This window comes from Bicyclus anynana, chromosome Z (assembly GCF_947172395.1).
Source record: "Bicyclus anynana chromosome Z, ilBicAnyn1.1, whole genome shotgun sequence".
NCBI classification, from domain to species: Eukaryota; Metazoa; Arthropoda; class Insecta; order Lepidoptera; family Nymphalidae; genus Bicyclus; species Bicyclus anynana.
The window spans coordinates 10,066,363-10,089,955 of NC_069110.1; the positions used below are offsets into that span (position 1 = coordinate 10,066,363).

At 36.8% G+C, this 23,593-nt stretch overlaps 1 protein-coding gene across 1 annotated transcript in view; it reads right to left on the bottom strand.

Annotated features, from left to right (window-relative positions):
* The window catches only part of LOC112047944 (outer dense fiber protein 2-like), a 24,206-nt gene extending 1,312 nt beyond the window's left edge, over positions 1 to 22,894 (bottom strand). Inside the window, exons 1-19 of the mRNA XM_052890782.1 lie at positions 22,640 to 22,894; positions 22,048 to 22,180; positions 20,079 to 20,167; positions 19,348 to 19,485; positions 18,527 to 18,707; positions 17,923 to 18,023; positions 17,062 to 17,147; positions 16,070 to 16,214; positions 14,899 to 14,961; positions 13,831 to 13,911; positions 8,441 to 8,563; positions 7,593 to 7,628; positions 5,589 to 5,639; positions 4,965 to 5,045; positions 4,262 to 4,543; positions 3,713 to 3,823; positions 2,640 to 2,792; positions 1,789 to 1,937; positions 1,274 to 1,435 (exon numbers count right to left, since the gene is read on the bottom strand). Coding sequence (XP_052746742.1) covers positions 1,274 to 1,435; positions 1,789 to 1,937; positions 2,640 to 2,792; positions 3,713 to 3,823; positions 4,262 to 4,543; positions 4,965 to 5,045; positions 5,589 to 5,639; positions 7,593 to 7,628; positions 8,441 to 8,563; positions 13,831 to 13,911; positions 14,899 to 14,961; positions 16,070 to 16,214; positions 17,062 to 17,147; positions 17,923 to 18,023; positions 18,527 to 18,707; positions 19,348 to 19,485; positions 20,079 to 20,167; positions 22,048 to 22,180; positions 22,640 to 22,894 — 2,420 coding nt within the window. The remainder of the gene's footprint in view (positions 1 to 1,273; positions 1,436 to 1,788; positions 1,938 to 2,639; positions 2,793 to 3,712; positions 3,824 to 4,261; positions 4,544 to 4,964; positions 5,046 to 5,588; positions 5,640 to 7,592; positions 7,629 to 8,440; positions 8,564 to 13,830; positions 13,912 to 14,898; positions 14,962 to 16,069; positions 16,215 to 17,061; positions 17,148 to 17,922; positions 18,024 to 18,526; positions 18,708 to 19,347; positions 19,486 to 20,078; positions 20,168 to 22,047; positions 22,181 to 22,639) is intronic.
* Positions 22,895 to 23,593: the final 699 nt, after the last annotated feature.

Consider the following 23,593-nt stretch of genomic DNA (forward strand, 5'->3'; position numbering starts at 1 on the left):
ACTAGCGGACCCGGTCAAGCTTCGCATTGACTTATGTGCACTTCTTGCCTATCCCTACACTACATTACTCAACCCCTACCCTTCCACTACTTCCCTACCTTACCCCTACACTTCCCCTACCCTACCCCAACTCTACCCCTACCCTACTCACTCCTACCCCTACTTAAAACTCAAACGTTTATATGGAAAAGGGGTTGATTTTATGGTTTTCCCAGCAATTATTCTAATTTTTCTCACCTTTTAAACCTTCCCTATACCTCCACGAACATTTCAAGACCAAGATAAGATAAATCCGTTCAGCCGTTCTCGAGTTATGCGCTTACCAACACATTTTGCGATTCATTTTTATATATATATATATATATATATATATATATATATATATATATATATATAGATAGATATAAATCAGTGATCTCTCGTGACCTTATTTATTTATTAGCAAGCTAACAATACACGTAACTAACATTGTCTAAAATAAATGCTACTAAAATATTACTTCTGTAGTGTACTGCAGTCTGATATACATATGAATAAAATAGCTCTGCTGTACAATGACTTAATTTTGACATAAATACTGTCCACCTATTATAGTTAACATCAAATCAATAACAACCACCAAGTAAAACCCATTGTCAACTAGGACATATTCACTACGGTTGTCAGTAGGCACCGGATGACATTTTTATTTTAACTCTAATCTCAATTTTTACCAGTTAGCATTAAATAAATAGTGAATACGAAATCACGACTGAAAGCAGAAACTATGTCGACATATGCTAGCGTAGGTAAGTACGGTAGGCAACTATAGAGTTTGATCGTGGTAACTTTAAAAGGTAGCAAATTTCAGACAGACAGACAGAAGTATAGAGTATATTATAACCTTAATGACTCGACGGTAAAGCGGTCAGACTCATCACCGAGGGGTGGTGAATCAATCCTCTCCTGGTGGACTACTGTAGAACCTACTCCTAAAAGTCCCGATTAATTGGAAGAGAATGGAATTAAACAAAACAAAGTGATGAACTATATTTTTAGTTAAAGTGATAAACTATAGTTTTAGTTTTAAATAATAGTGTCGACTGAACTTGGAAGACGACGCCATATCAAATAGCAGATCTCCTGATTCCAATAAAAACCAGAAAGCAGGTAGATAAGGACACTGCGACTTGTATAATAAATTATTATCGGACGCCCACGATTTCATCCATCCTTAAGACCAGCGCAGGTGACGCCATTTTAGTTCAATTTACTTGCCGGGATCTATACTTACTTCCGTAAAGTATCAGTGCGCTCGTTGGCCCGTTGCAATGCCCGGGCCGCTTCATCGCGGGCCCTGTCCAGTTCCCCGCCTAGTTGTGCACATTCGTGCATCTTTTCGTGCAAACGCTTTTCATTTGCAAGCACTGACTCCTCCATACGTATCGTATTAGCCCTGATATATAATACAAAGTACTATAAAACGTTGAAATGACTATAAAACATGTCCCACGCATTCTCAAGTCCTAACTCAAGCTTCTTTCCCATATGAGCTAAGGAGATTATTAGGCGTGCTTGAAAATATGGCTAAAACATGAGGTCAATATGGAGAAATTAAGAGATTCAAATGAAGACGAGAAGTAGTAAGTATTTAAGTGGACTATATAGTACCGAAACTAAAGGCCGAAACAAGGGTTTTTGTATATAGATGAGTATGGATATAAAACAAATAGATAGACTTTGTTGGTACGCCTCTCATACCATATTGTTTTTAGTTACTTCAGTTTAAAAAAATCAAGTAAATCTTACTTGAGACGTTCTATGTCACTCTTGAGTGATTGATTAATTTCCGTAAGTTGTGAAATTCTTTGTTGAAGTAAGTTTATTTGCTTCTCATCACCACCTCTATCTGGACCTTTTTCAGGTGGTTTTATACTGTTATGTAAAAGCGCATGAACCTGAAAAAAATATCAATGTGTAAAATTGTTTTGAAAAATTAATATAAAACCGCCAGTTTTAACAAATTTATCAAAAATTTACTAATATTATTTGTATGGATGTTTATTTTTAACGCTACTACTACTGAAGCGACTTGGATGGAATTTGGAATGGAAATAGAAAAATCCATCATCCCGCGGGATATGTGAAAACTAAATTCCACGCGGTCAAAGTTCCAGGCGTCCGCTAGTATAATAATCCACTTGGCTAGCTGGCCGCTGATCAAGCCTACACGACTGGTCGTAGCGACCAAGTTACGTTTTGTTTGCTGTGAACGCTCGCGCACTAGTTTTTTTTAAGAAGAATGCGGTCTGGTCAGTTAACGCTGCGCGGGCAGTTTCTGAATGAACCGTCCGACAATTGTTCGCTTCATGACCGGTCGTGGTTTTGGCCGCAAAACTGGCCGCAGCCCTACCGTAACTTTTGCGACTAGTCGTGGTTGTAGTCGCCTATTATGCGAGGTGCCCAAGGTTAACACATTATTGTAATGGAAGATTTTTTAAGCCTCAATGGCCTAAGTTTATGAAATTGGCATAAGTAAATTTTACTCTATCACCGTATAACCGTCATTATAAAATAACGCGTGTATATAAGAACCCTCTTTTGCTGTTTGAATGCCGTCAACTTTATTCTAAACAGGGAGATCACATTACTCGCCTTACCTTTTCTCTAGCAGAATTCAGTTCCCTCGCTAATTGCTCTGCATTGTGCTCAGCTATGGCCTGCGATTGCTGTGCGTCTTTCAGTCTAATCTGCGTTGCCTTCAGCAGATCTGGTATCGGTGCTAACTCTTGCAGCTTTTCTTGAAACTTGAGCTAATTATAGTTCATATTTTAAGCTATAATTATTTAGTAATTTACATAACTATCTACAATAAAATAAAATGTATATTATATTAAAACAAACGTGCATATAGTGCCAATGTGACCAATATGATAGCGAGGTCGTGGATTAGAATACTACATGGATATTTCTGTAGAGTATTGAACTTTTTATCTTCTTATAATTTTTCAGTAAATATTTTTCAAGCCGGAGTTAGGAAGGTGTTACACTCGTGCCTCGATGAGCATGTTTAGCCCTCGGTTCTTGCCATTATCATTGACATATGATAATGATCGTTAAAAAATCAAAAACATTGAGTCTGAGAAACAGTATTGGAGCAACGTGGTAGATCTAACTCCATGTCCTGTCTCCTATAATACGGGAGGTCTCGCACTGTAGTGGGCTATTAAAATAGACTGATAATGATGATGATAATTCAGAAATAGATATTATATGAAGTTAAGCGACGTATAGCGATCACAAGAACTACAATGGACAGGCTGAAGAGAACAAGAAGGTCACCAAAGTCACAAAGATCCGGCTCGTTAAAACTCTTGTTTTCATATAAGCTGCAGAGACATGGACTTTGCGACAAGTCTAGAAAAAGAAGATAGATGCTCTGGAGATGTGGTGTTGGAGAGGAATGCTGGAAATCTCCTGGACTGAGTTCTGCACTAACTCTATACTCCAAGAACTCGACATAAAGTTGTGCAAGGGAAGGTGGTGGGAACTAGGTTACGAGGAAGGTCACCCATACAATCATGCAAGGACCGAAAATCGATTAAATCTGCTGTAGACGGTCCCTTGCTAAATGTACACGACTCACTACACAAACATCTGCCTCCAACACGTCCTAAAGACCACGACTGTCAAGAGCGGAGCGACAAAGAAGAAGAATTCAGATATAAGCTACCTTAACCCGTTGTATCTCCAAATTAATCTGTTCACTGATCCTAGTGTTATCCATGTCCATCATGTCCATTTGTCTTCGCTGTTCTTCAACTAGCTGTTGAGCTTGAAGGTACTGAAAACATAATAGCGTGAAATATTATTATGGTAAGTTTCATTTTTGTCTGATTGCCTTAGTGATGTGAGTCTATACGGTTGCAGATCTTAAGGTCAAATATTAGAATTTTATATTAGAACAGGAATTTCGTATTCTTCAAGAAATTCTCAGAAGCAGCTAGCTTTATATTAGCAGTTGGTTATAATACGCCCCCGTACTTTGGTAAGTATTTTATGTCACAGTTTCCAGGTACGATCATTAAATATTTTGATAATAGTCGTAACAGAGTTAAGGTAACCCTAATTTAGCAACGCTAAAAGCAAAAGAAAGCCTGTGCCCGACGTAAAAATAAGGCTGACTATGATGATGACGATGATGATGATGATTAGGAAGATAATGATTATGATGGTGATGATGATGATAATGATGATGTTTATTTTGTAGCGCAATACAAACCTTGACCCGATAATCTTGTAATTGGTTATTTTGTTCTTTCATCAACAACCTTAGCTCATCTATTTCGTCTCTAGCTTCTCTGTAACATTGTTTTAGGGCTCTAACGTTGACCTCTTGTTCGAACGCCTGTTCCTTAGTACCCATCAACATATTAGTGTGGGTCGTTAGCCCTTCAAATTTCATTTCTAGCTCCCTCAGTTTCTTTTGAACCTCTCTGTGCTGACATCGCTCCTTTTCTAGTTCTTCTTTCTTTTTAGCCAAGTCTGTACGTAGTACTGCACACTTTTGTTAACGAAATATACAAGTTAAAACATATATTATTAAAATAATGGAAATACTACAACATAGAATTACTAAACCTATTTAACTTCGTTTTATTATTAGTAAATTAGTAAAATTATTAGAATCTTATGTAGTATCAGACGTTCAAGACTTCTTCGCATAAAAATTAGAGTACACATGAATTTATTGTATTTACCACACTTTAACTGATGCTCCGTTCATATACCTGCCACACTCGCAGCACGATGTTATATAGCTTAAAGCTTTCCTCGATAATATATCATACATAAAATAGATCATATTTCATTTTGAATCAGTAGTTCTTGAGATTAGCGCGTTCAACTTAAACTATTTAGCTTTATAATATTAGTAAGTATGTGCCAAGTATCAAGGATATTATAACTTTTTATTAATATTTTACCTCGGCGACTTTCGTCTTGAAATTTTCTTCAGTTTGACGAAGTTGTATGGTAAGTTTCTGCACTTCTCTCTCTGCAGGAGTCTACGCAAAGAAAATATTACACTATAAACTGAGAAGCTAGTATCTACTTAATACTTACTTAACAACTAAGTACAAGTTTTCAAAGTATATTTTATAAAGTTCTAAAATGTATGGAACGTAGACGACGGTTTAGCAAACTGACGTACCTGTCTAGGCGATGAGTTCAATACTTGAGATAAAAGTTATTAGCAAGTATAAGTTGTATGATGATGACCTTTGTAATTTTTTTTCTGTTTTGACAAACATCTAATCACACGTTTAGTATCTTTAAATAAAAAGGTTATAAATAATATTGTATCAACAAAAAGAACTATTAAGAAGATATTATTTTTATTAGTATTTTTTTATTATTATGGTCTTAATTTATCAGACGATTTTATTAGCAGGCCATGTGATATACATATATGTGACATATTTCACTCAAAATCTGGTAGATAAATTTCGTTGTTGTAGTAAAACTAAAATATAAAAAATAGTTTTTATACTATATTATTATTGTAACTAATATCGTTAATTATACTGTATTATAGTTAATATTCTCACCGGTGGAGCGTTAGGATTACATGGCGCTGGACATGGAGGACAAACGCCACACTGAAAATTATAACCAATTATTAAAATAAAACAGTTATACAAATTAATAAGAGTTATACTTATTATGCACCTTATATTCTTAAATAATTTATATTATAGAATATACATAATGACAACCGCGTGGCGCAGTGGCTAGTGACCCAGTTATTTTGCAACCACGGCCGTGGGTTTGATTTCCACAACTGGAAAATATTTATGTGCTGAACATGGGTGTTTAAATGTAGTAGTATATAAATTTATAATTAATATAATCAGTTTCAATATATATACGCTATAAGTAGTGTTATTTATTATTTAAGTAATAAGTATATTTTTATTATTATTTATATAGACTTACAAATTACTTAATTGATTTTCACGTAGTGTTCAGTAGATAAAGTGATGTATGAGAATAATATAATAGAGAAAGCTTTAGGTATTTAGTTGATTAAAGATTTTATCAAAAATCATTTGATATAAAATTATTCTTTTTGGAAGTGGTAAAGCCGCCCAAAAGCTGAAAACGCTGTCTAATACCTATTCATATAAAAAACAGTACATGGTAGGTATTTTGTAGACCTACAAAAAAACCTGCGATGGCATGTTATTTGCACACAAATAGTAAGGAAGTAAGGATTCTTAGGAACCTAAGGAATCCCCTGGGTACAGTAACTAAGGAAGTAAGGATTCTTAGGAATCCCCTAGGTCCCTTAGGGAATATATTTCAGTGAAATCAATCAACTGTACAGTGTACACTGTACATGCGTGGAATCTTTTCAGAGACATTAAGTATATAAATGAAAGTCGATCCTCCCGTGATATTAACAATATAATAAGAAGAAAAGCTTTTATGAAAGTAACATTATACATGCGAGTATCATATTAATTTGAGGTCAACCCTTTCAGACTGTTATTCTTATGAACAATGGACAGTGTATTATAGAAAATTACAACAATACATGTCAAGTAGCTAACAAAGTTGTCAAGGTAGGACAAAGGACGGGCACGTCATACTAGATAATCTTTGTACATTTCGGAGCAGGTACTTGCAGGACCTTATTACGTAGACATATTCAGGCACAATCATTGAGACCGTTGTTCTTGTTTTCTAGAATAATAATAAATATTGTAAATATTATAAATATTAATAAAATAATATGGATGAAGTGTTACTAATTATAATTAAACCAAGGGGTGCCTGCGATTCTATCCGCGAGCAAATCTATGTAAACATGTGGGTATAGTAAGTTACCCTTAAAATATATATCCACCATGGATTTTTTTGTACATCTATATTAAAAGAGAAACATTCAACCATGCGTGTTGTTGTGTACCTTCAAGAGATTAGGCAGAATTTTTGACAAAATCTCCCCAACGGTATGACTTTTCCGACATTTCCAAGAATGATCATCATGTTTCAATAAATTTACACAAATTCTTGTAAATTATATAACCGAAATCTTCTTCATAAATCACTAATGTGTATCTATTGTCCTGACGTTCCTTTATTTTACACATATGTAGAACAACTATTACTACTTACTAGTTCAATAATGGAACTAAGTTTTCAGAAATATGCAGCGAAAGTCACACTATATTTCTAAATGCGATAGATGACGATTGTCATCGCTCGGATATGTAATTAGAATCTGTGGGTGGTCATCTCAAAGGACAAGGCATGCGTATAATGGACTCATTGTGTGATAAATTTCCTTCTTTGTCATCTCTATATGTTCGCACACTGGAATCCCGTATAATGTGACTTGATTTTCTATTAAGACTCACGTCAGTCATAACATAATAGGGGTATTTAATACCTCTATAATAATAATGTATTGTGTACGAGGCCAAAGACGGTTTCAGACTAGCGTTGTTATTTCTGCGGGTCGTTTTGATACACGCGCGTTTTACAGTGCGAGCTTCATAAAATCTAAAACATGACGTTACGTTAAATAATAAAACTGTGAAACTTACGGATTTTGTCATCGGAGGAACGGGCGGAGCTCCAGACTAAAAGAAAGATATTTTTTCAGGTAATTACTCCGATATTTGTCATGTAACTTGCATTTTTGTAGAAAAAATAAATGCTGTCGAATACTACTTTCTTATTAAAAAAAAAACAAAACTTGAAATAATTAGTATGCTGCCTACAAACTACTCTATAATAATAAAAAATCCATTTGGGTATTTCGGAAATAGCCGCGAAGAAGCCTTTGTGACTATGAGGTTTAGAGTGATAATGTCGAGTATGTTAAATTAATTAACCATAAGATCCCCACCACCACCACCATAAGATGAGGCCGTGATAGCCCAGTGGTGAGACTGTGGGTTCGAATCCGGTCCGGGGCATGACTTCAACATTTCAGTTGTGTGCATTTTAAGATATTAAATAACACGTGTCTTAAACGTTAAAGAGAAAACACAGTAAGGAGACCTGTATACCAGAGAATTTTCTTAATTCTCTGCGTGTGTGAAGTCTGCCAATCCGCATTGGGCAAGCGTGGAGGGCCTAACCTCTCTCATTTCGAGAGGAGACTCGAGCTCAGTAGTGAGCCGAATATGGTTGATAATGATAAGATGTTGAGGACATTGAGCATGACCGACAACTCAAGGCTGAGAGTTTTGACTGAAAATTTCTTAGAAGAAAGATAAGCTCAGTATGATTGTATTTATAACCTGACCCAGTACGACTCCTCAGACCCCAAGGACATTGTGATCCGAAACCACATAAGCTAACCGCTGGACTACCGAGGTAGTAGTTTATATGTATATACGAATACGAATGTATATACGAATATACGTATATACGAATATAGTATTACCGGTTGCTCAAAGCATATATTTTTCCCGCCACCGCCTCGGCAGGCGCTTCCCGCAGCTTTCACATCAGCCATTTCCTCGCGTATATCGCAAACCTGATTCTCTAGCTGTTCTAGTAAATTTTCCTGGAATAAAAATATACATTATTTCTTACAACACTTTATAGGTAAATTAGTTCTGCCCTGCGGTTCATCCATGTAGGTCTTATTTCTATATTAGGTTAAATATGTACTCTACCAGTAATCTATCGCTGACCTAACGACGGTCAGATACGGTCAAAAAATACAAAAACAAAAAAGGAATTACTGAAATTGTAATGCCGTAATCAAAAAAAATAGAGATTCTTTTTTATAAATTGGTATACACATCGATACCTTTAGGTATGGTAATTTAATTTTAACCTGATGATGATAGCCGACTGGGAGGGATCATACCAGTTTGGTCAAATTTTATCGCAAGCAAAACACAGTTGCGGGATTTTAAAAAAGGAGCCCTGCCGCTTTTCTTCCACTCCCGCTTTGTAGGGTATTTCCAACTACATCGAGATCGGGTTGATTCTTAGTAATAACATCTCATCCAATTTATATATCGGAAAATGCGTTGAGAAAGACCAAGACAGCAACTAAAAATCAGGCATCCATTTATGGCTAAGCGGTGGTCAATGGACCACTTCCAATACCCTACAGTGTGTATAAAATATGGCTTCGCAAGGAAACACTGATGTCACATGCAGAGTCATGTGCTAACACAAATGACTGCAAACGCAAACACACAAAAGAGGCTTTACCAAGCCTCAACCCACGTCTAACGATAAAACTACTTAAACTTAAACGTAGCAAACTCAAAACAGTAACGGAAGTAATGTCAGGACACTGTTCACTAAATAACCGACAGTCCTCTATGCTGAGCATTCATGAAGGAAGAAGAAACCCCGATACATGTTATGCTTAGACGTAGAGGTGTATCCAAACAACGTTCAGCACACATTGGATCCCAGCAATACTCCAAGAGGCGTTCGGAGACCTGGGCGGCCTGCTAAGTTTCTGGAGCGAGCTCGGTTGGCTGGAGTGATTTCAGCGGAGATTAACACCAAATGGACTTACGTACATCGGCCTACCCCTAGTGGCGAAGTGCGAAAAAGGCCCAGGAAAGAAGAAGAAGAAGATGGCAAAGCGGTAGTACATTGAAAGAACTCACCCTATATCGTATTGGTTCTAGCACGCACGAAATAGGTATACATGAATATGGGGAGAGATGATATATAATGGAGTAAACCGTTTGTACGACAATGATTAACAGGGACTAAATAGGCCTATATATAGTAGGCTGTGTTAACAATCAGTGAGGTGGCTGTCCGGTACTATTGAGTACTGATACCAAACTAACTAAGCCGAACACGTTCGGAACACAGACAGTAGATACATAAACAAGAGCTTATGTTGACGCAACAGATTCCACTTACATTATGTTGTGTTACAGGTATTACAGGTAAGTTTACCCACGTATTGCTATAAAGTGGCGTAGTTGCGTGCTTTTACGCCCTAAGAAGCACGCCCCCTTCCACCCGCGCAGCAAGTAGCATGCTCATAAATCGCACGACTGTTGATTCTAGAGCAAGCTCGAAATAAGCATGCTCATTATTAGCAATGTTGCGATACACATGCTAATAAGTAGCAACTACTCAATAGTAGCATGCTTTCGTGCTTGAAATGAGCATGTGTAACAGGAGCTATAAGCTACGCCTGAAGCATCACTCATTTGTTTTATTATAATCAGAAAAATATTCCACAAGGACGAAATTGTACGCAATCAGTTAGGTAGCAAACAAATAAATTTAGCTATTTTAGGGGAAATACAAGGAAAAGTAATTTTCCTTTCTTTTATTAAGGAATCGATATTGTAATACAATATTTGTAGCTACAGGTAATTCCTTTTAATTTGAAGAAGCACGTAAACATGCGGGAAGGATTTAAACAATAGAGAAATGTTGAACATTTTCTTTTTCTCTATCTAATTACCAAGATGTCTTTAAAATTCACTCCTAATTAACTACAATAGGATTATTTACTATTGTAACACAATGTTTTTCTTGAAAGAAAAGTCAGTTTAAATAAACAGATGTCGACGACAAAACAGATTTACTAATTAACTTTTAATTAAATGCCCCCGAGCCCTGGTAATAAAATCTTATGGATTAAATAACAAGCAAAAAGAAAAGCAGTGATGTTTCTTTAAAAATATTGAAGTACTACTTATTACTTTTCTTTTAGATTTTCTATTTGTTTTAGATATATTGGCACATTGTTTTTTCGAGGAAATTCGTGGTTAGTACTCTTACTTTCATATTCAAAAACACGGATGAAGATTTAAATCTCGATTTTTTTTCAAGGACCTAACATCTTAACTTTGAAGAACTTTGAGATTTAAATTCTAATACATGTTTTAACCGCTGCCAACCCCGACGACTAGACCTGGCAACATACAACGCACGCACTTTGAGGTCCGACGAAAAGGTGATCGAGCTGGAAGAAGTTATGAGCAAGTTGCACTGGGATGTCATAGGATTGTCTGAAGTCCGTAGAGAGGGGGAGGGCTCGATAATCCTTGAATCCGGCAACATGCTCTACTACCGGGAGGGCGACCAACAGTCCCAGGGTGGTGTCGGATTTATCGTTCACAAGTCCCTCGTGAACAATGTTGTAAAAGTCGAGAGTGTGTCGAGCAGGGTAGCGTTCCTGGTCCTCCGAATTACCAAACGGTATTCGTTGAAGGTTATACAGGTTTACGCACCGACCTCGACACATCCCGACGAGGAGGTAGAGGTATTGTATGAGGATATTTCTAAAGCCATACATGCCTCAAACTCTTATTACAATATTGTGATGGGGGATTTTAACGCAAAGCTGGGCGAACGTAGCGGTTCAGAGTTGAAAGTGGGACGATTTGGATATGGTCAACGGAACGACAGGGGCCAAATGTTGGCTGACTTCATGGAGAAGGAGGGCCTCTTTATGATGAACTCCTTCTTCAAGAAGCCACCACACAGGAAATGGACCTGGATGAGCCCCGATGGTTCCACGAAAAATGAGATTGACTTCATCTTGTCTACCAAACGGCAAATATTCAACGATGTTTCTGTGATCCATAGGGTGAAAACCGGTAGCGATCACCGAATGGTTAGAGGCACGTTGAATATCAACGTTCAGCTGGAACGGTATCGACTGGTGAAGTTTACACTCCGACCTACTCGTGCCCATATCCAAAACCCCGAGTCCTTTCAACTAGAACTGCAGAACCGCTTTGATTGCCTAGCAAATTGCGAAACTGTGGACGATCTGAACAACAGGTTCGTGGAAACTGTCCATTCCGTTGGGTCTAAGTTCTATAAGACCCACCGTACGAAAAGAACCAAAAAGTTCTCAGACCATACACTTAAACTCATGGAAGAGAGGCAAGAAATGAGATTGCAGTCTTCAACAGATGCGTCAAAATACCGACAAATCAGTAGACAGATCTCTAAGTCGCAAACCAGCGACTTGCGAAACTTCAATACCGAGCGTATTAAAAATGCGATTGAAAACAATCGCGGCTCGAAAGTTTTCGCCAGAGATCTGTCTATTGGACAGAGGCAGCTGACGCGTTTGAAGACCGAGCACGGTAATCTGATTTCTTCCAAGCCTGAGTTATTAAGTGAGGTCGAGAAGTTCTATGGACAGCTATACACGACTACTCAGCAGCCTGTTGACAACTGGGCTAAAGACCCCAGAGCCAAGTTGACCCGACACTATACCGAAGATATCCCGGACGTCAGCCTATACGAGATTAGTGTGGCTCTCAAACAACTGAAGAATAATAAGGCGCCAGGTGAGGACGGAATCACAGCAGAACTCCTGAAAGCGGGTGGAAAACCGATACTTAAAGTCCTTCAGCGATTGTTCAATTCCGTCATTCACGAGAGCACGACGCCTGAGGCGTGGCATAGGAGCGTGGTGGTTCTGTTCTTCAAAAAAGGTGATAACACCTTGCTGAAGAATTACAGACCCATCTCGCTGCTAAGCCATGTTTACAAATTGTTCTCGAGAGTCATTACGAATCGTCTCGCTAATAGGTTTGACGACTTCCAGCCTCCCGAACAAGCCGGTTTCCGAAAAGGCTTTAGTACCATAGACCACATCCATACGCTGCGGCAGGTTATACAGAAGACTCACGAGTATAACCAGCCACTATGCTTAGCGTTTGTGGACTATGAAAAAGCCTTCGATTCGGTGGAAACCTGGGCTGTGCTAAGGTCATTGCAGAGATGCCGAATTGATTACAGGTATATCCAAGCGTTGAAGTGCTTGTACGAAAACGCCACAATGTCAGTCCGTATTCAGGATCAGACTACGAGGCCAATCCAGTTGCAGCGAGGAGTGCGTCAGGGAGATGTGATCTCTCCGAAGCTATTTACCGCCGCACTGGAAGACGTCTTTAAGCTTCTGGACTGGGGCGGACTTGGCATCAACATCAATGGCGAGTACATCACTCAACTGCGGTTCGCGGATGATGTAGTCATCATGGCACAGACTCTGGATGACCTTAGTACCATGCTCAATGACCTCAGTAGCGTTTCTCAACAGGTGGGCCTGAAAATGAACATGGGCAAAACAAAAATAATGTGTAATGCTCATGTATCGCTCCACCCAGTTATAGTTGAGAACGCTGCACTCGAAATTGTAGACGAATACGTATACCTAGGACATATGATCCAGTTAGGTAGGTCTAATTTCGAGAAAGAGGTGAACCGTCGAATCCAACTCGGCTGGGCTGCATTCGGGAAACTTCGCGACATCTTTTCGTCCGAAATTCCTCAGTGCCTGAAGACAAAAGTCTTCGAACAGTGCGTGTTGCCAGTGATGACCTATGGTTCCGAGACTTGGTCGCTAACTATGGGCCTCATAAGAAGGCTCAGAGTCACACAGCGGGCGATGGAACGAGCTATGTTAGGAGTATCTTTGCGTGATCGAATCAGAAATGAGGAGATCCGCAGAAGAACCAAAGTCACCGACATAACTCAACGAGTTGCGAAGCTGAAGTGGCAATGGGCGGGGCACATAGTTCGAAGAGCCGATGGACGTTGGGGTCCCAAAGTGCTGGAATGGCGACCCCGCACTAGTAAGCGCAGTGTTGGCCGACCCCCCACCAGGTGGACTGACGACATCAAGCGAGTCGCAGGGATTCGCTGGATGCAGGTGGCTCAGTATCGTGATGTTTGGAAGTCCTTACAAAAGGCCTATGTCCTGCAGTGGACGTCCATTGGCTGATATGATGATGATGATGATGACATGTTTTAAAATAATATGGCATATGTTTCCTAACTATGAAATTATGACTTTATTTTATCCATGCTTACAAGATCTTTTGAAGAATCTTTATAATTATCGAGCTTCGTCAGTAATTCTGCCGCGTTGTTCACATAAATCTTTTTGCCATCCTGTAAATATTTATTCACTGTTATTGATAAAATCTTATAAACAATAAAATTCCCATACTCCTCCGAAACGATTACTTTACCGATTCTTATGAAATTTTTTATGCATGTTCTGAGAATATAAAATCTACCCACATTTTTTTAGCAATTATTAATTTTGATTTTTTGTATGTAGAATTTAAGTCTAATTAGTATGTACACACGTGAATAATTACCTTAGTGAGTTAATTGTATTTCTCATATAAGCGAATTTAATGTAATTCTTTTGAGAAAATAAAAATCTTAAACCAGTCTGAGAATCCGCCAACATCTATTTTTCAAACCCCTAAACCCTATGGGTAGGGTAGGGTAGGGTAGGGTAGGGTAGGGTAGGAGTAGGGTACCGTTTATTTCATTCGTCTAATCCGTTCAACGCATTTGTTTTGACGATGTGTATAATTGTTTTAATATATTATATGAATAGGTAATAAATACGCATCTCTATACACTGCTCTTATAATTATGATAGCGAAGTTTGTCTAACGGGTAAGATTTATTTATTTATTTGGTCCACCAGTGACTGTTGCAGCATTTACATAAATACAATCTAAAAAAAAAAAACACAAACACAAGGCTCTGATGTGATGTGATGATGATGATGTGCTTTTAATAGTAGACAGTTGATAGAAAATGAGTGTGTCAATCTAAAGGAACGTTCTTCATCGAAACGAACCTTATTCTTACCACTACTTCCAAAGGGATAGATAGATAGGCTTGCGTGTATTATGTAGAGTCGTTTTATTCCAATCATCGAATGAACTAGACAGAACTGGGCAATTATATTAGCAACCGTGATGCGTCAATTAAGGAACCAAACTCAAAAAGCATCTACATTGAAATTAAAGCTTTAACACGTTATAACGAATGACCGGATAGAGCAAATTATACAAAATGTAACCCCGGCTTACAGCTGTATGTCACACTCATAATAAATTGAAAAAATTAGCATACCTGAGTAAATATTTCAATGTCTGGGTAACATGAGAGGTCTTGTTTTATCGCAGTCGCATCGCCCTAAATCAATAAAAAAACAATGTAAATATCTATGATAGTAAGTACGTACATTGATAGCTAAAAGTAATTTACTAAAAACCTGTTCAAATTCTTTTATTTCAAATAGCAGTAACGGTTGTTCAATCAGCAAAGCAACTCTGCTAGAATCTGCAGAAAAGCAGAGAAGCAAAGAAGCTGTTTTTCTGCAGATTCTAGTAGATAACAACCGGAAAGAAATTCAGCATTTTCCTCTATTTAAATGTAACAGCATAACGATTTATAATTACAGTTAAAAAATATTATCCTGTCTTGTGCGTACATAGAGCGACTACTTCGCCACGCTGCTCCAATGCGAGTTGGCGGGCTGAGGGTGATAGTGTTATATTGTTTACCGACCACTATTAGAAGATAATAATAAAGACCGGAGCCGTGTTTGTCCAGTGGATATGACCTCTGCCTCCGATTCCGGAGGGGTTCGAATCGGGTCCGGGGCATGCACCTCCAACATTTCAGTTGTGTGCATAAGGAAAAACATCGTGAGGAAACCTAGAGACTAATTGGCCTCACCCCTCTAATTCTGAGAGGAGACCCGAGCTCAGCAGTGAGCCAAATATGGGTTGATAAGGAATAAAAACCGGCAACAACAGCTTAACTTGCTCTCCGCAGTACAGAGGTATAATACCATCGACTTTCCAACTCCGGGCTGAGATTTTTACTGAAAATTTCTTCGAAGATAGAAAAGCTCATAGCTCATATAGCTTCGTAACCCGACGTCAGACTCGAACCCAGGGCCTTGTGATCCAAAGCCACAAAGTTAAACCACTGGACCAACAAGGCAGTTATCTATACTAATAATATAAAGCTAAAAAGTTGTTTGTTTGGTTGAACGCGCTAATCTCAGGAACTACTGGTCCGATTTAAAAAAATCTTTCAGTTTTAGATAGCCCATTTATCAAGGGAGGCTAAAGGTTATATTTTATCTATTAATTAATTAATCTTACGGGAACGGGAACCACGCGGGTGAAACCGCGCGTCGTCAGCTAGTAAAGATATAAACTAATCCTTTAGTGAATATTAAAGACAAATAGTTGTAGTGAGGGTTGTAAGCGATCATCGCTCTAAGCTTTACCTCGGGATTATTTCTATTTAATCTCTCGTGAAGCGCTGTAGTCTCTTTGTTCATTAATTTCAGTTCGCCTTGAAGCCTCTTGATTTGAGCCCGACAGGTCTCCAAGTTTTGATCCTTTATCATTAACTCCTTATAAAGGATGTACCTAAAATTATTAATAACTAATGCTTACCTTGTTAAAGTTTATATTTAATTTTTCCGGTTTATTGTTAAAATATTTTTGGTAGCCATCTTTTGACTGTTGCAATAACGGTCGGCCATGACAACGTATGACAAAAATGACGTTTAATATATTTTTTCTATGGGTATGTTTTAGTTAAATAAAAAAAGATTTATAATAACAATAGACGGAGTATTAAAAATATATTAAAAGCATATTACATTTTTATCATGATTTCACCTAAGGGCCTGTTCAGATGAGACGTTTTACGCGCGTCGGCATTCGTTCGCAGTCGAGGTACTAGAGCTACATATAAACAATACACATATAAACAACTATAACAGCTATCAAAATAACTAAAACAGCTATAAAATATCTGAACGGGACATAGTAATTATAGTCCGGGATGCCTAGAATATTTTTTGCAACTAATTACTATCAAGTTAATTTTTAGTGAGTAGTTTTATCTCGATGATCCGATCTACTTTTTTATTTACGAAAATTCTTGATTCTGGTAGCAAACTGAGTTACCAGGAAATAAAAATTTCTGAGCGTCAGAACGAGATAATGTACCAAGAAATTTGTAGGACATTTTTGACTTTTAATAATCTCGTTATTGATACAAAATTTTGAGAAGGGTAGTTTATCAAAAGTTGTTACTAACCAGATGTTTTTTTTTTCTGTTGATTAATTAATAGTGTCTCACGCGAGTAAACGCCACATATGAACAGGCATTAAGATTCGTAGTATAAATAAAATTTCTCTGTCTACGAATATAACATTACTATGAGGAGATAGATGTCACATCTTTTATTTGAAATTCAAGACAAACCTCTTGACTTCTAAATCCGCATTATCCGCAACCAACTTCTCCTGCATATCGTAACTTTCATTCAATTTCCGAGTCAAGTCAATTTCCTTAAAGAAACAAAAAAATTGCGTTAGAAATACGGCTTTAATATTATCTTCACACAATATACTCAAATGTGGTTTTTTTTAGGTTGAGCACGCACAGCGTGTTTTGTCTCTCAATTTTAAAATTGGTTAAGCGATTGAAATATATTCTTGGAACAAATTGCGTGGAGAATGTTTATGTTCGTGCGTATTTGATCCTTCCATATACGTACTTCAAATTTGAAATAAAAGAGTGAAAGAGTGCAAATAAAGTTAATTTGTCATAAAATAATCACCATCATCATCATCAATTTAGCCAATGGACGTCCACTGCAGGACATCCCTGCAACTCGCTTGATGACATCAGTCTACCTGGTGGAATGACGACCACTAGTAAGCGCAGTGTTGGTCGACAACACTGCGCTTACTAGTGGTCGTCATTCCAGCACTTTGGGACTCCAATGTCCATCGACTCTTCGAACTATGTGCCCCACCCATTGCCACTTCAGCTTTGCATTTCGTTGAGCTATGTCAGTGACTTTGGTTCTTCTGCGGATCTCCTCATTTCTGATTCGATCACGCATAGATGACGAGATACTCCTAACATAGCTCGTTCCATCGCTCGCTGTGTGACTCTGAGCTTTCTTATGAGGCCCATAGTTAGCTAGTCGTTAACTATCTGTCTCATAATATAATATGAATTAAATATGTTCAGAACACGATTTAAATCAAAAATAAAATGTAAATTATTATTTTATCTGTATAATCATATAATTTTTCGTGAAGTGCAAAGACGTACAGACTTGCTTTGTTGAGACGAACTACAGGTACCGTCAGAATCTTTACACGGAGCTAAAACTTCTGTCGAGCGAGCTGTCCTTCCTTGATATGATGGTAAATCTATGGCAAAAAATGTTAACAATTTTATAAACCAATTCTTGGACGAGTAAAAGCCTTATTCTCAGAATACAGAAATCACCAGAGATCACGTTCAGCCGTCATTATAAAGCACGCATTGTGCTTTATAATGACAAACTCAATAGTCCAAAAATTGTACCTTATAGCACATCACACAACGCGGCAAACACAGACTGACAAATCGCTTGTTCGTGAAATTACACCAAAAAGAGTAATTTCCTATGTGCGATCACACTATCATATTTTTCAGTATTCAGAGACCTTATAAAATAGAGATATCATAATCAAATAGCTATGACAGTGTACGCAAAAGTTCCCTACTAAATAAGCTATTACGGCCAAAACTTATGCTGTACTTTTCTTGGTAAAAGCGATTTTATTATAATACAAACGATTAGCATGATAACGCCTACTAATAATGATACTAAAAGATCTAAATATTAATAAAATAATACAAATTAATGTTAGATTTAAAAGAGACATACCCATTTGAGTGGGTTTAAATTTTTGATTAACTTCATCGTTTGAATTTTTTAAATTTAACACTTCCGTTCCAACCAATTTTTGTAAACTTTTAGTAACTCGGTCAAATCGTTCCATTACACGAATAAGTAAATCATTCCGTTCTCTCAGTTCATTCACATCAGCTTCCGTGAAATTGGGCTTCTATAAATTAAATAGTGTTACATTACATGCAGAGTACATACGTATTTCATTATTTTTAATTAATTTATTAGTTTATAAGCACTTTGGAAACGGAAAGTATCCACTTAACTAATGACTCTACTACCGGTTCGGAAGGCAGGTTCTACTGAGAAGAGTCGCCACAAAAGTAGCTTTTTGTTTTTAAAAAAAAACATTAATTATTTTAATTTACAATTTGTTAAAATCATTACAATTTCTTTTACTGTGTGTACTTGTACTGTGGTATATACTAAGGTATATCTTTAACACACTACTCATTTTTATGCATTAGTCGAGGAAAAATAAACTCAATTAATTTTTTTTTCTCGACTACACTTTTTGTAGGTTCGAGGTTGATGGTATCGACTAGCGGACGCTCGCGACTTCATCTGCCCTTAGACCCCATCAAACTGGCCCTTTCGCAAAATCCGATCTAAGCGGACATCTACTAATACTAATTCCAAACTACCTTCCTGCCAACTCTCATGTGTGTTTGGTTTTCAATCTTTTGTGATTAATTATTAAATAATATTACATTAAATAATATTATATGTTTAAGGCACTCGTTGCCTTTGGACGTTTTATTCTTTGATTTCAAATTGATATTCGCATCGACGTGTACCTTTTGTATTTCAAGCAGCCTTGCTCTAGAGTCTCGTACAATTCTTACACTACTTCGCGTTTCTGTGTGTATGTCACGTACTTTCTTTATAAGTGGATCATCAACGTCTTTCGAAGAGGGTGAAGCTGGGAGAAGAAACTTTTAAGAATGAGAATTTTCTGAATATATAAATAAAAGTTTTACAAATGCAAGAATTGGAAACCACGTTCAAAGTGAAGTTTTGCAGGCAGATGATATAAAATTAATAAAACGCTCTTGTATAAAGTTTATAACAACTTTTATTGCAATACTGTCAATGTCTATTGGTCTAAGATCCGGCGTTAGAAATGAATATCCCCATCTGTTGTTTACAAGAAATAAATGATAGATAATACTTACAGCGCAAACACATTGCAAATAGGTTGTATACTTAAATTACGGCCAGACACATTTTTCATACAAAATCTAGGAAACCATGAACTAGATCAAAAGCAACTTAATTACAACCAACCAACAATAATACAGTTAAATTAAGCATCTGATAGAGATAGATCTTCAGTAGAAACTACAAGCATAGCTCGCCCGCTGAGTGACTTCTAATAAGACCCATAGTCAGCAACCAAGTCTCGAATCCGTAGGTCACTGGCAACACGAACTGATCGAAGACTTTTGTTTTCAAGCACTGAAAAATTTTGGACGAAAAGATGTCGTGGAGTTTCCCGAAAGCTGCCCAGCTGGATTCGGCGATTCACCTCTTTCTCTTTTTTATACGTGTTTGAATGTACTCCTCCCCAACCCATTTCCAGAATGGCAGTCAGCTGTGATTTTAGTTGTACTATAACTGTATAATTAATACAATACTCTAGATCACTGTACAAGATGACCCGGCCCTTGGCCATGAAAATTAGTTCCTGGCTCGGTGAATACAAGAAATATCAGAAAGGACATTTCATATTCTTAGACAATAGTGAGTGCTTTAAGAAACTTACATGGAATGAAATTCTTTTTATACAAAAAAATATGTAATTTTTAAAATTCTGAGGCTAGTACTATGTAAATTAAAATGATAACAATATAAAAAAATAACATTTACATTCTAATTAGAGAGATTAGAGTATAAATTTTACTAGTATCATTCTACATTATAAGTGTGCTTGATGGATGAATATAACATAATAAAAGTTTAAAATTGGTAAATCGTCAATACGAGCAAACTACAGAAACTATTAAAAATTTTAAATTACAGAAGCGACATACGTGTTACGTTTCAAGCGAGTAAAAGAGCAAAAATTAAAGCGACGTCAAACAGAAATTCAAATTCCAGAAGCTTATATTAAAAACAAAGCATAACGATTGTTGAAAACGGAATTGTTCTCTGTTTGTTTCAATAACTTTAAATTAATTTTCCTGTATTGTTTCCGATGCCAACCTTTTTCCAATTACCCTTGTGCCACTACAATCAATACATAATAAAAAATGAAAGAATACTTGATTGAAATTTTCAATTAACTTACGGGGTCTTGGATTCTGCAAATAAGAGGAAAAGTAATATTTTGTTAACAGTAAATACTAGTAAAGTAATAAATATCAGAACAACGCAGATTGGTAACGTCAAATCAGTGGCTAGTTTATATTGACCCGAGCTTTGGGAATTGGACCCTTTCAATAATAAATCTAGGCAATTCAAGCTTCGTCACAAAGGTTGTGAAAGCTACATGAAAGCATGTTACGCAATATTTGAAACTAGCGGACGCCTGCGGCTTCATCCGTAATATTGTGTTAACAGTAAATACTAGTAAAGTAATAAATATCAGAACAACGCAGATTGGTAACGTCAAATCAGTGGCTAGTTTATATTGACCCGAGCTTTGGGAATTGGACCCTTTCAATCATAAAGCAAGGCAATTCAAGCTTCGTCACAAAGGTTGTGAAAGCTACATGAAAGTATGTTACGCAATATTTTGTCGCTCGCGGCTTCGTCAGCCCTTAGACATCTTTAATCAAGTCCTATCGCAAAGTCCGTTCTTAGTGGATACCTACTAAGTATAAACTACCCTGCCAAATTTAAGCTTTGTACATCAAGCGGTTCTCGAGGTTTCGTGACCTTTTTCATTTACATTATTAAGGTTGTGCATAAATCATGCATAAAATTACGACATATAATGTGATATAAGAAATTTTAAAATTCAAACTCAAAACGGGGTTAGGGTTTTCTATTCTATTATCGCTATCGCTGTCGATATCCCTATTATTATCGACTTTCCATACAAACTTTCAACCCCTATTTCACGACCTTCTCTTTTCATTTTAGGGATAAAAATTATATGGGTACTAATATAGTTGCTATTATAATATTCATATACATTTATATACTACAAATAAATACTTATACATAAATACACACAGACACTGTAAAAGACCCATGTTCATCACACAACTATTTTCCAGTTTTGGGCATCGAACCCATTGTGCCACGCGGCCCATTTATCATGTACCAAAATTAATTTTGATTGGTTCAGCCAATTAGCCGTGAACAGGCAGACAGACAGACAGACAGACAGATAAACAGACTTACTCGTACTTTCGCATTTATAATATTAGTATAGATTACCTTACTCAAATTTGTGTGACCATAATTTTTTTCGCAACTACTATTTTTCCAAATTCCTGCAAATTTTTGACCGGCACAGCATTCCCTTGATTTTTGAATCGCTTTATTACATTTTCTGATATTATGGGAGGTGTTCTGCATGTCTGTGAGAGAAAATTTTTCACCACCAAATTTTTCGTCTCCGCAAGCTGCTGTATCCTTTTCTAAACAAGTAAAGTCTTCAATATTGTCATTTCTTTGAATCTTGAATTGGAAAAGTATTAAGAATATTAAATAAAGTACCAAACTAAGAATTATCAATGTAACAGCTTTTTGTCATCTCAATCATCATTATTATTATTATATCATAATATATGTGTATTTAAAAAAAGCCATAAATCATGCATATAATTATTAAATATCGTTTATTTCATCTAATTAAACACAATCACTTAAGCCAGAATGGTTATATCTGCATTTTTCCCCATTTTTAACAAAAGGGGTGGATTTCACTTCTAAAATGAAAAAAGCGCGAGACAAGTCACTTTTGAAGTAGAGGATAAAACATACTTAATCCCAAATGTTCATCCAAATCTATGAAGGTTCAATGAAATCGGAGGTTGGGGCTAATTTTGGCCTACAATGACTGTACTATAAAATATAATATAAGTGTGACAGATTAGCCAATAATTAAGCAGATATTAGGTGTGCAATTGTACAAACCATTAGCAAGTTTGTTTCAGAGGCAGTATTGACTTCACGTGGTGATTTAAGGCAAGATCCAAGAACATTGTGTCGGTCTTGCTTTTCTGGGCTGTACCAAAACTTTGGCAGTGTGTGAAACTTCGGGTTATTGAACTCTATAGAAGTGCAACTTTTAGAAGGGTCGCATATGGACTTCTTTTTTGAATGATTCTTTATCGCCTGCAACATGCACAATAAAATATTTTTAAGAAAGTGTTTGCTGCCATTCTGCATATTCAATAAATAAATATTAGGTATAAGTATTAAGAAATTAAACATCACGTTTCCCAAACGGTGAAGGTAAAAAATCGTGTGGAATTGTCATACCAGAAAATTTTCTTAATTATCTGCGTGTGCGAAGTCTGCCAATCCGCATTGGGTTAGCGTGGTGGACTATTGGCCTAACCCTTCTCATTCTGAGAGAAGACTCGAGCTCAGCAGTGAGCTGAATACGGGTTGATAATGATGATGATGATGATAACTATTAAGGTCTGGATTAACCGCCATCTGATAAGTGCCAGATAGTCAAAGCATAAGTTTTATCACTTTCTAATTTTACGTCAAGCTGGCGGACGCCCGCGACTTCGTCCACGTGAAATTTAGTTTTCACAAATCCCACAGGAACCATTAATTTCTTTGCGATAAAAAGAAGCATTTATTCTGCTTAATAACCTCCTCCATCTATCAGTGCAAGTCCTATTGAAATCGGTCTAGTCGATCCAGAGATTAACAACAAACAGACAGACAGAAACTCTAAAAATGTTTGATTATGTTTTAGTATCGTGAAAATAATAATAATAAACACTTGAGAAAATACAGTTATTTTAGAATTACAGACAGACCCTTTTATTTATATGTATTGATGATGACAAAGACAAAACTTTTAAATAAGCTTTCAGAATCTTACTAGAGGGCGGTGAAATCGCCCCTAAT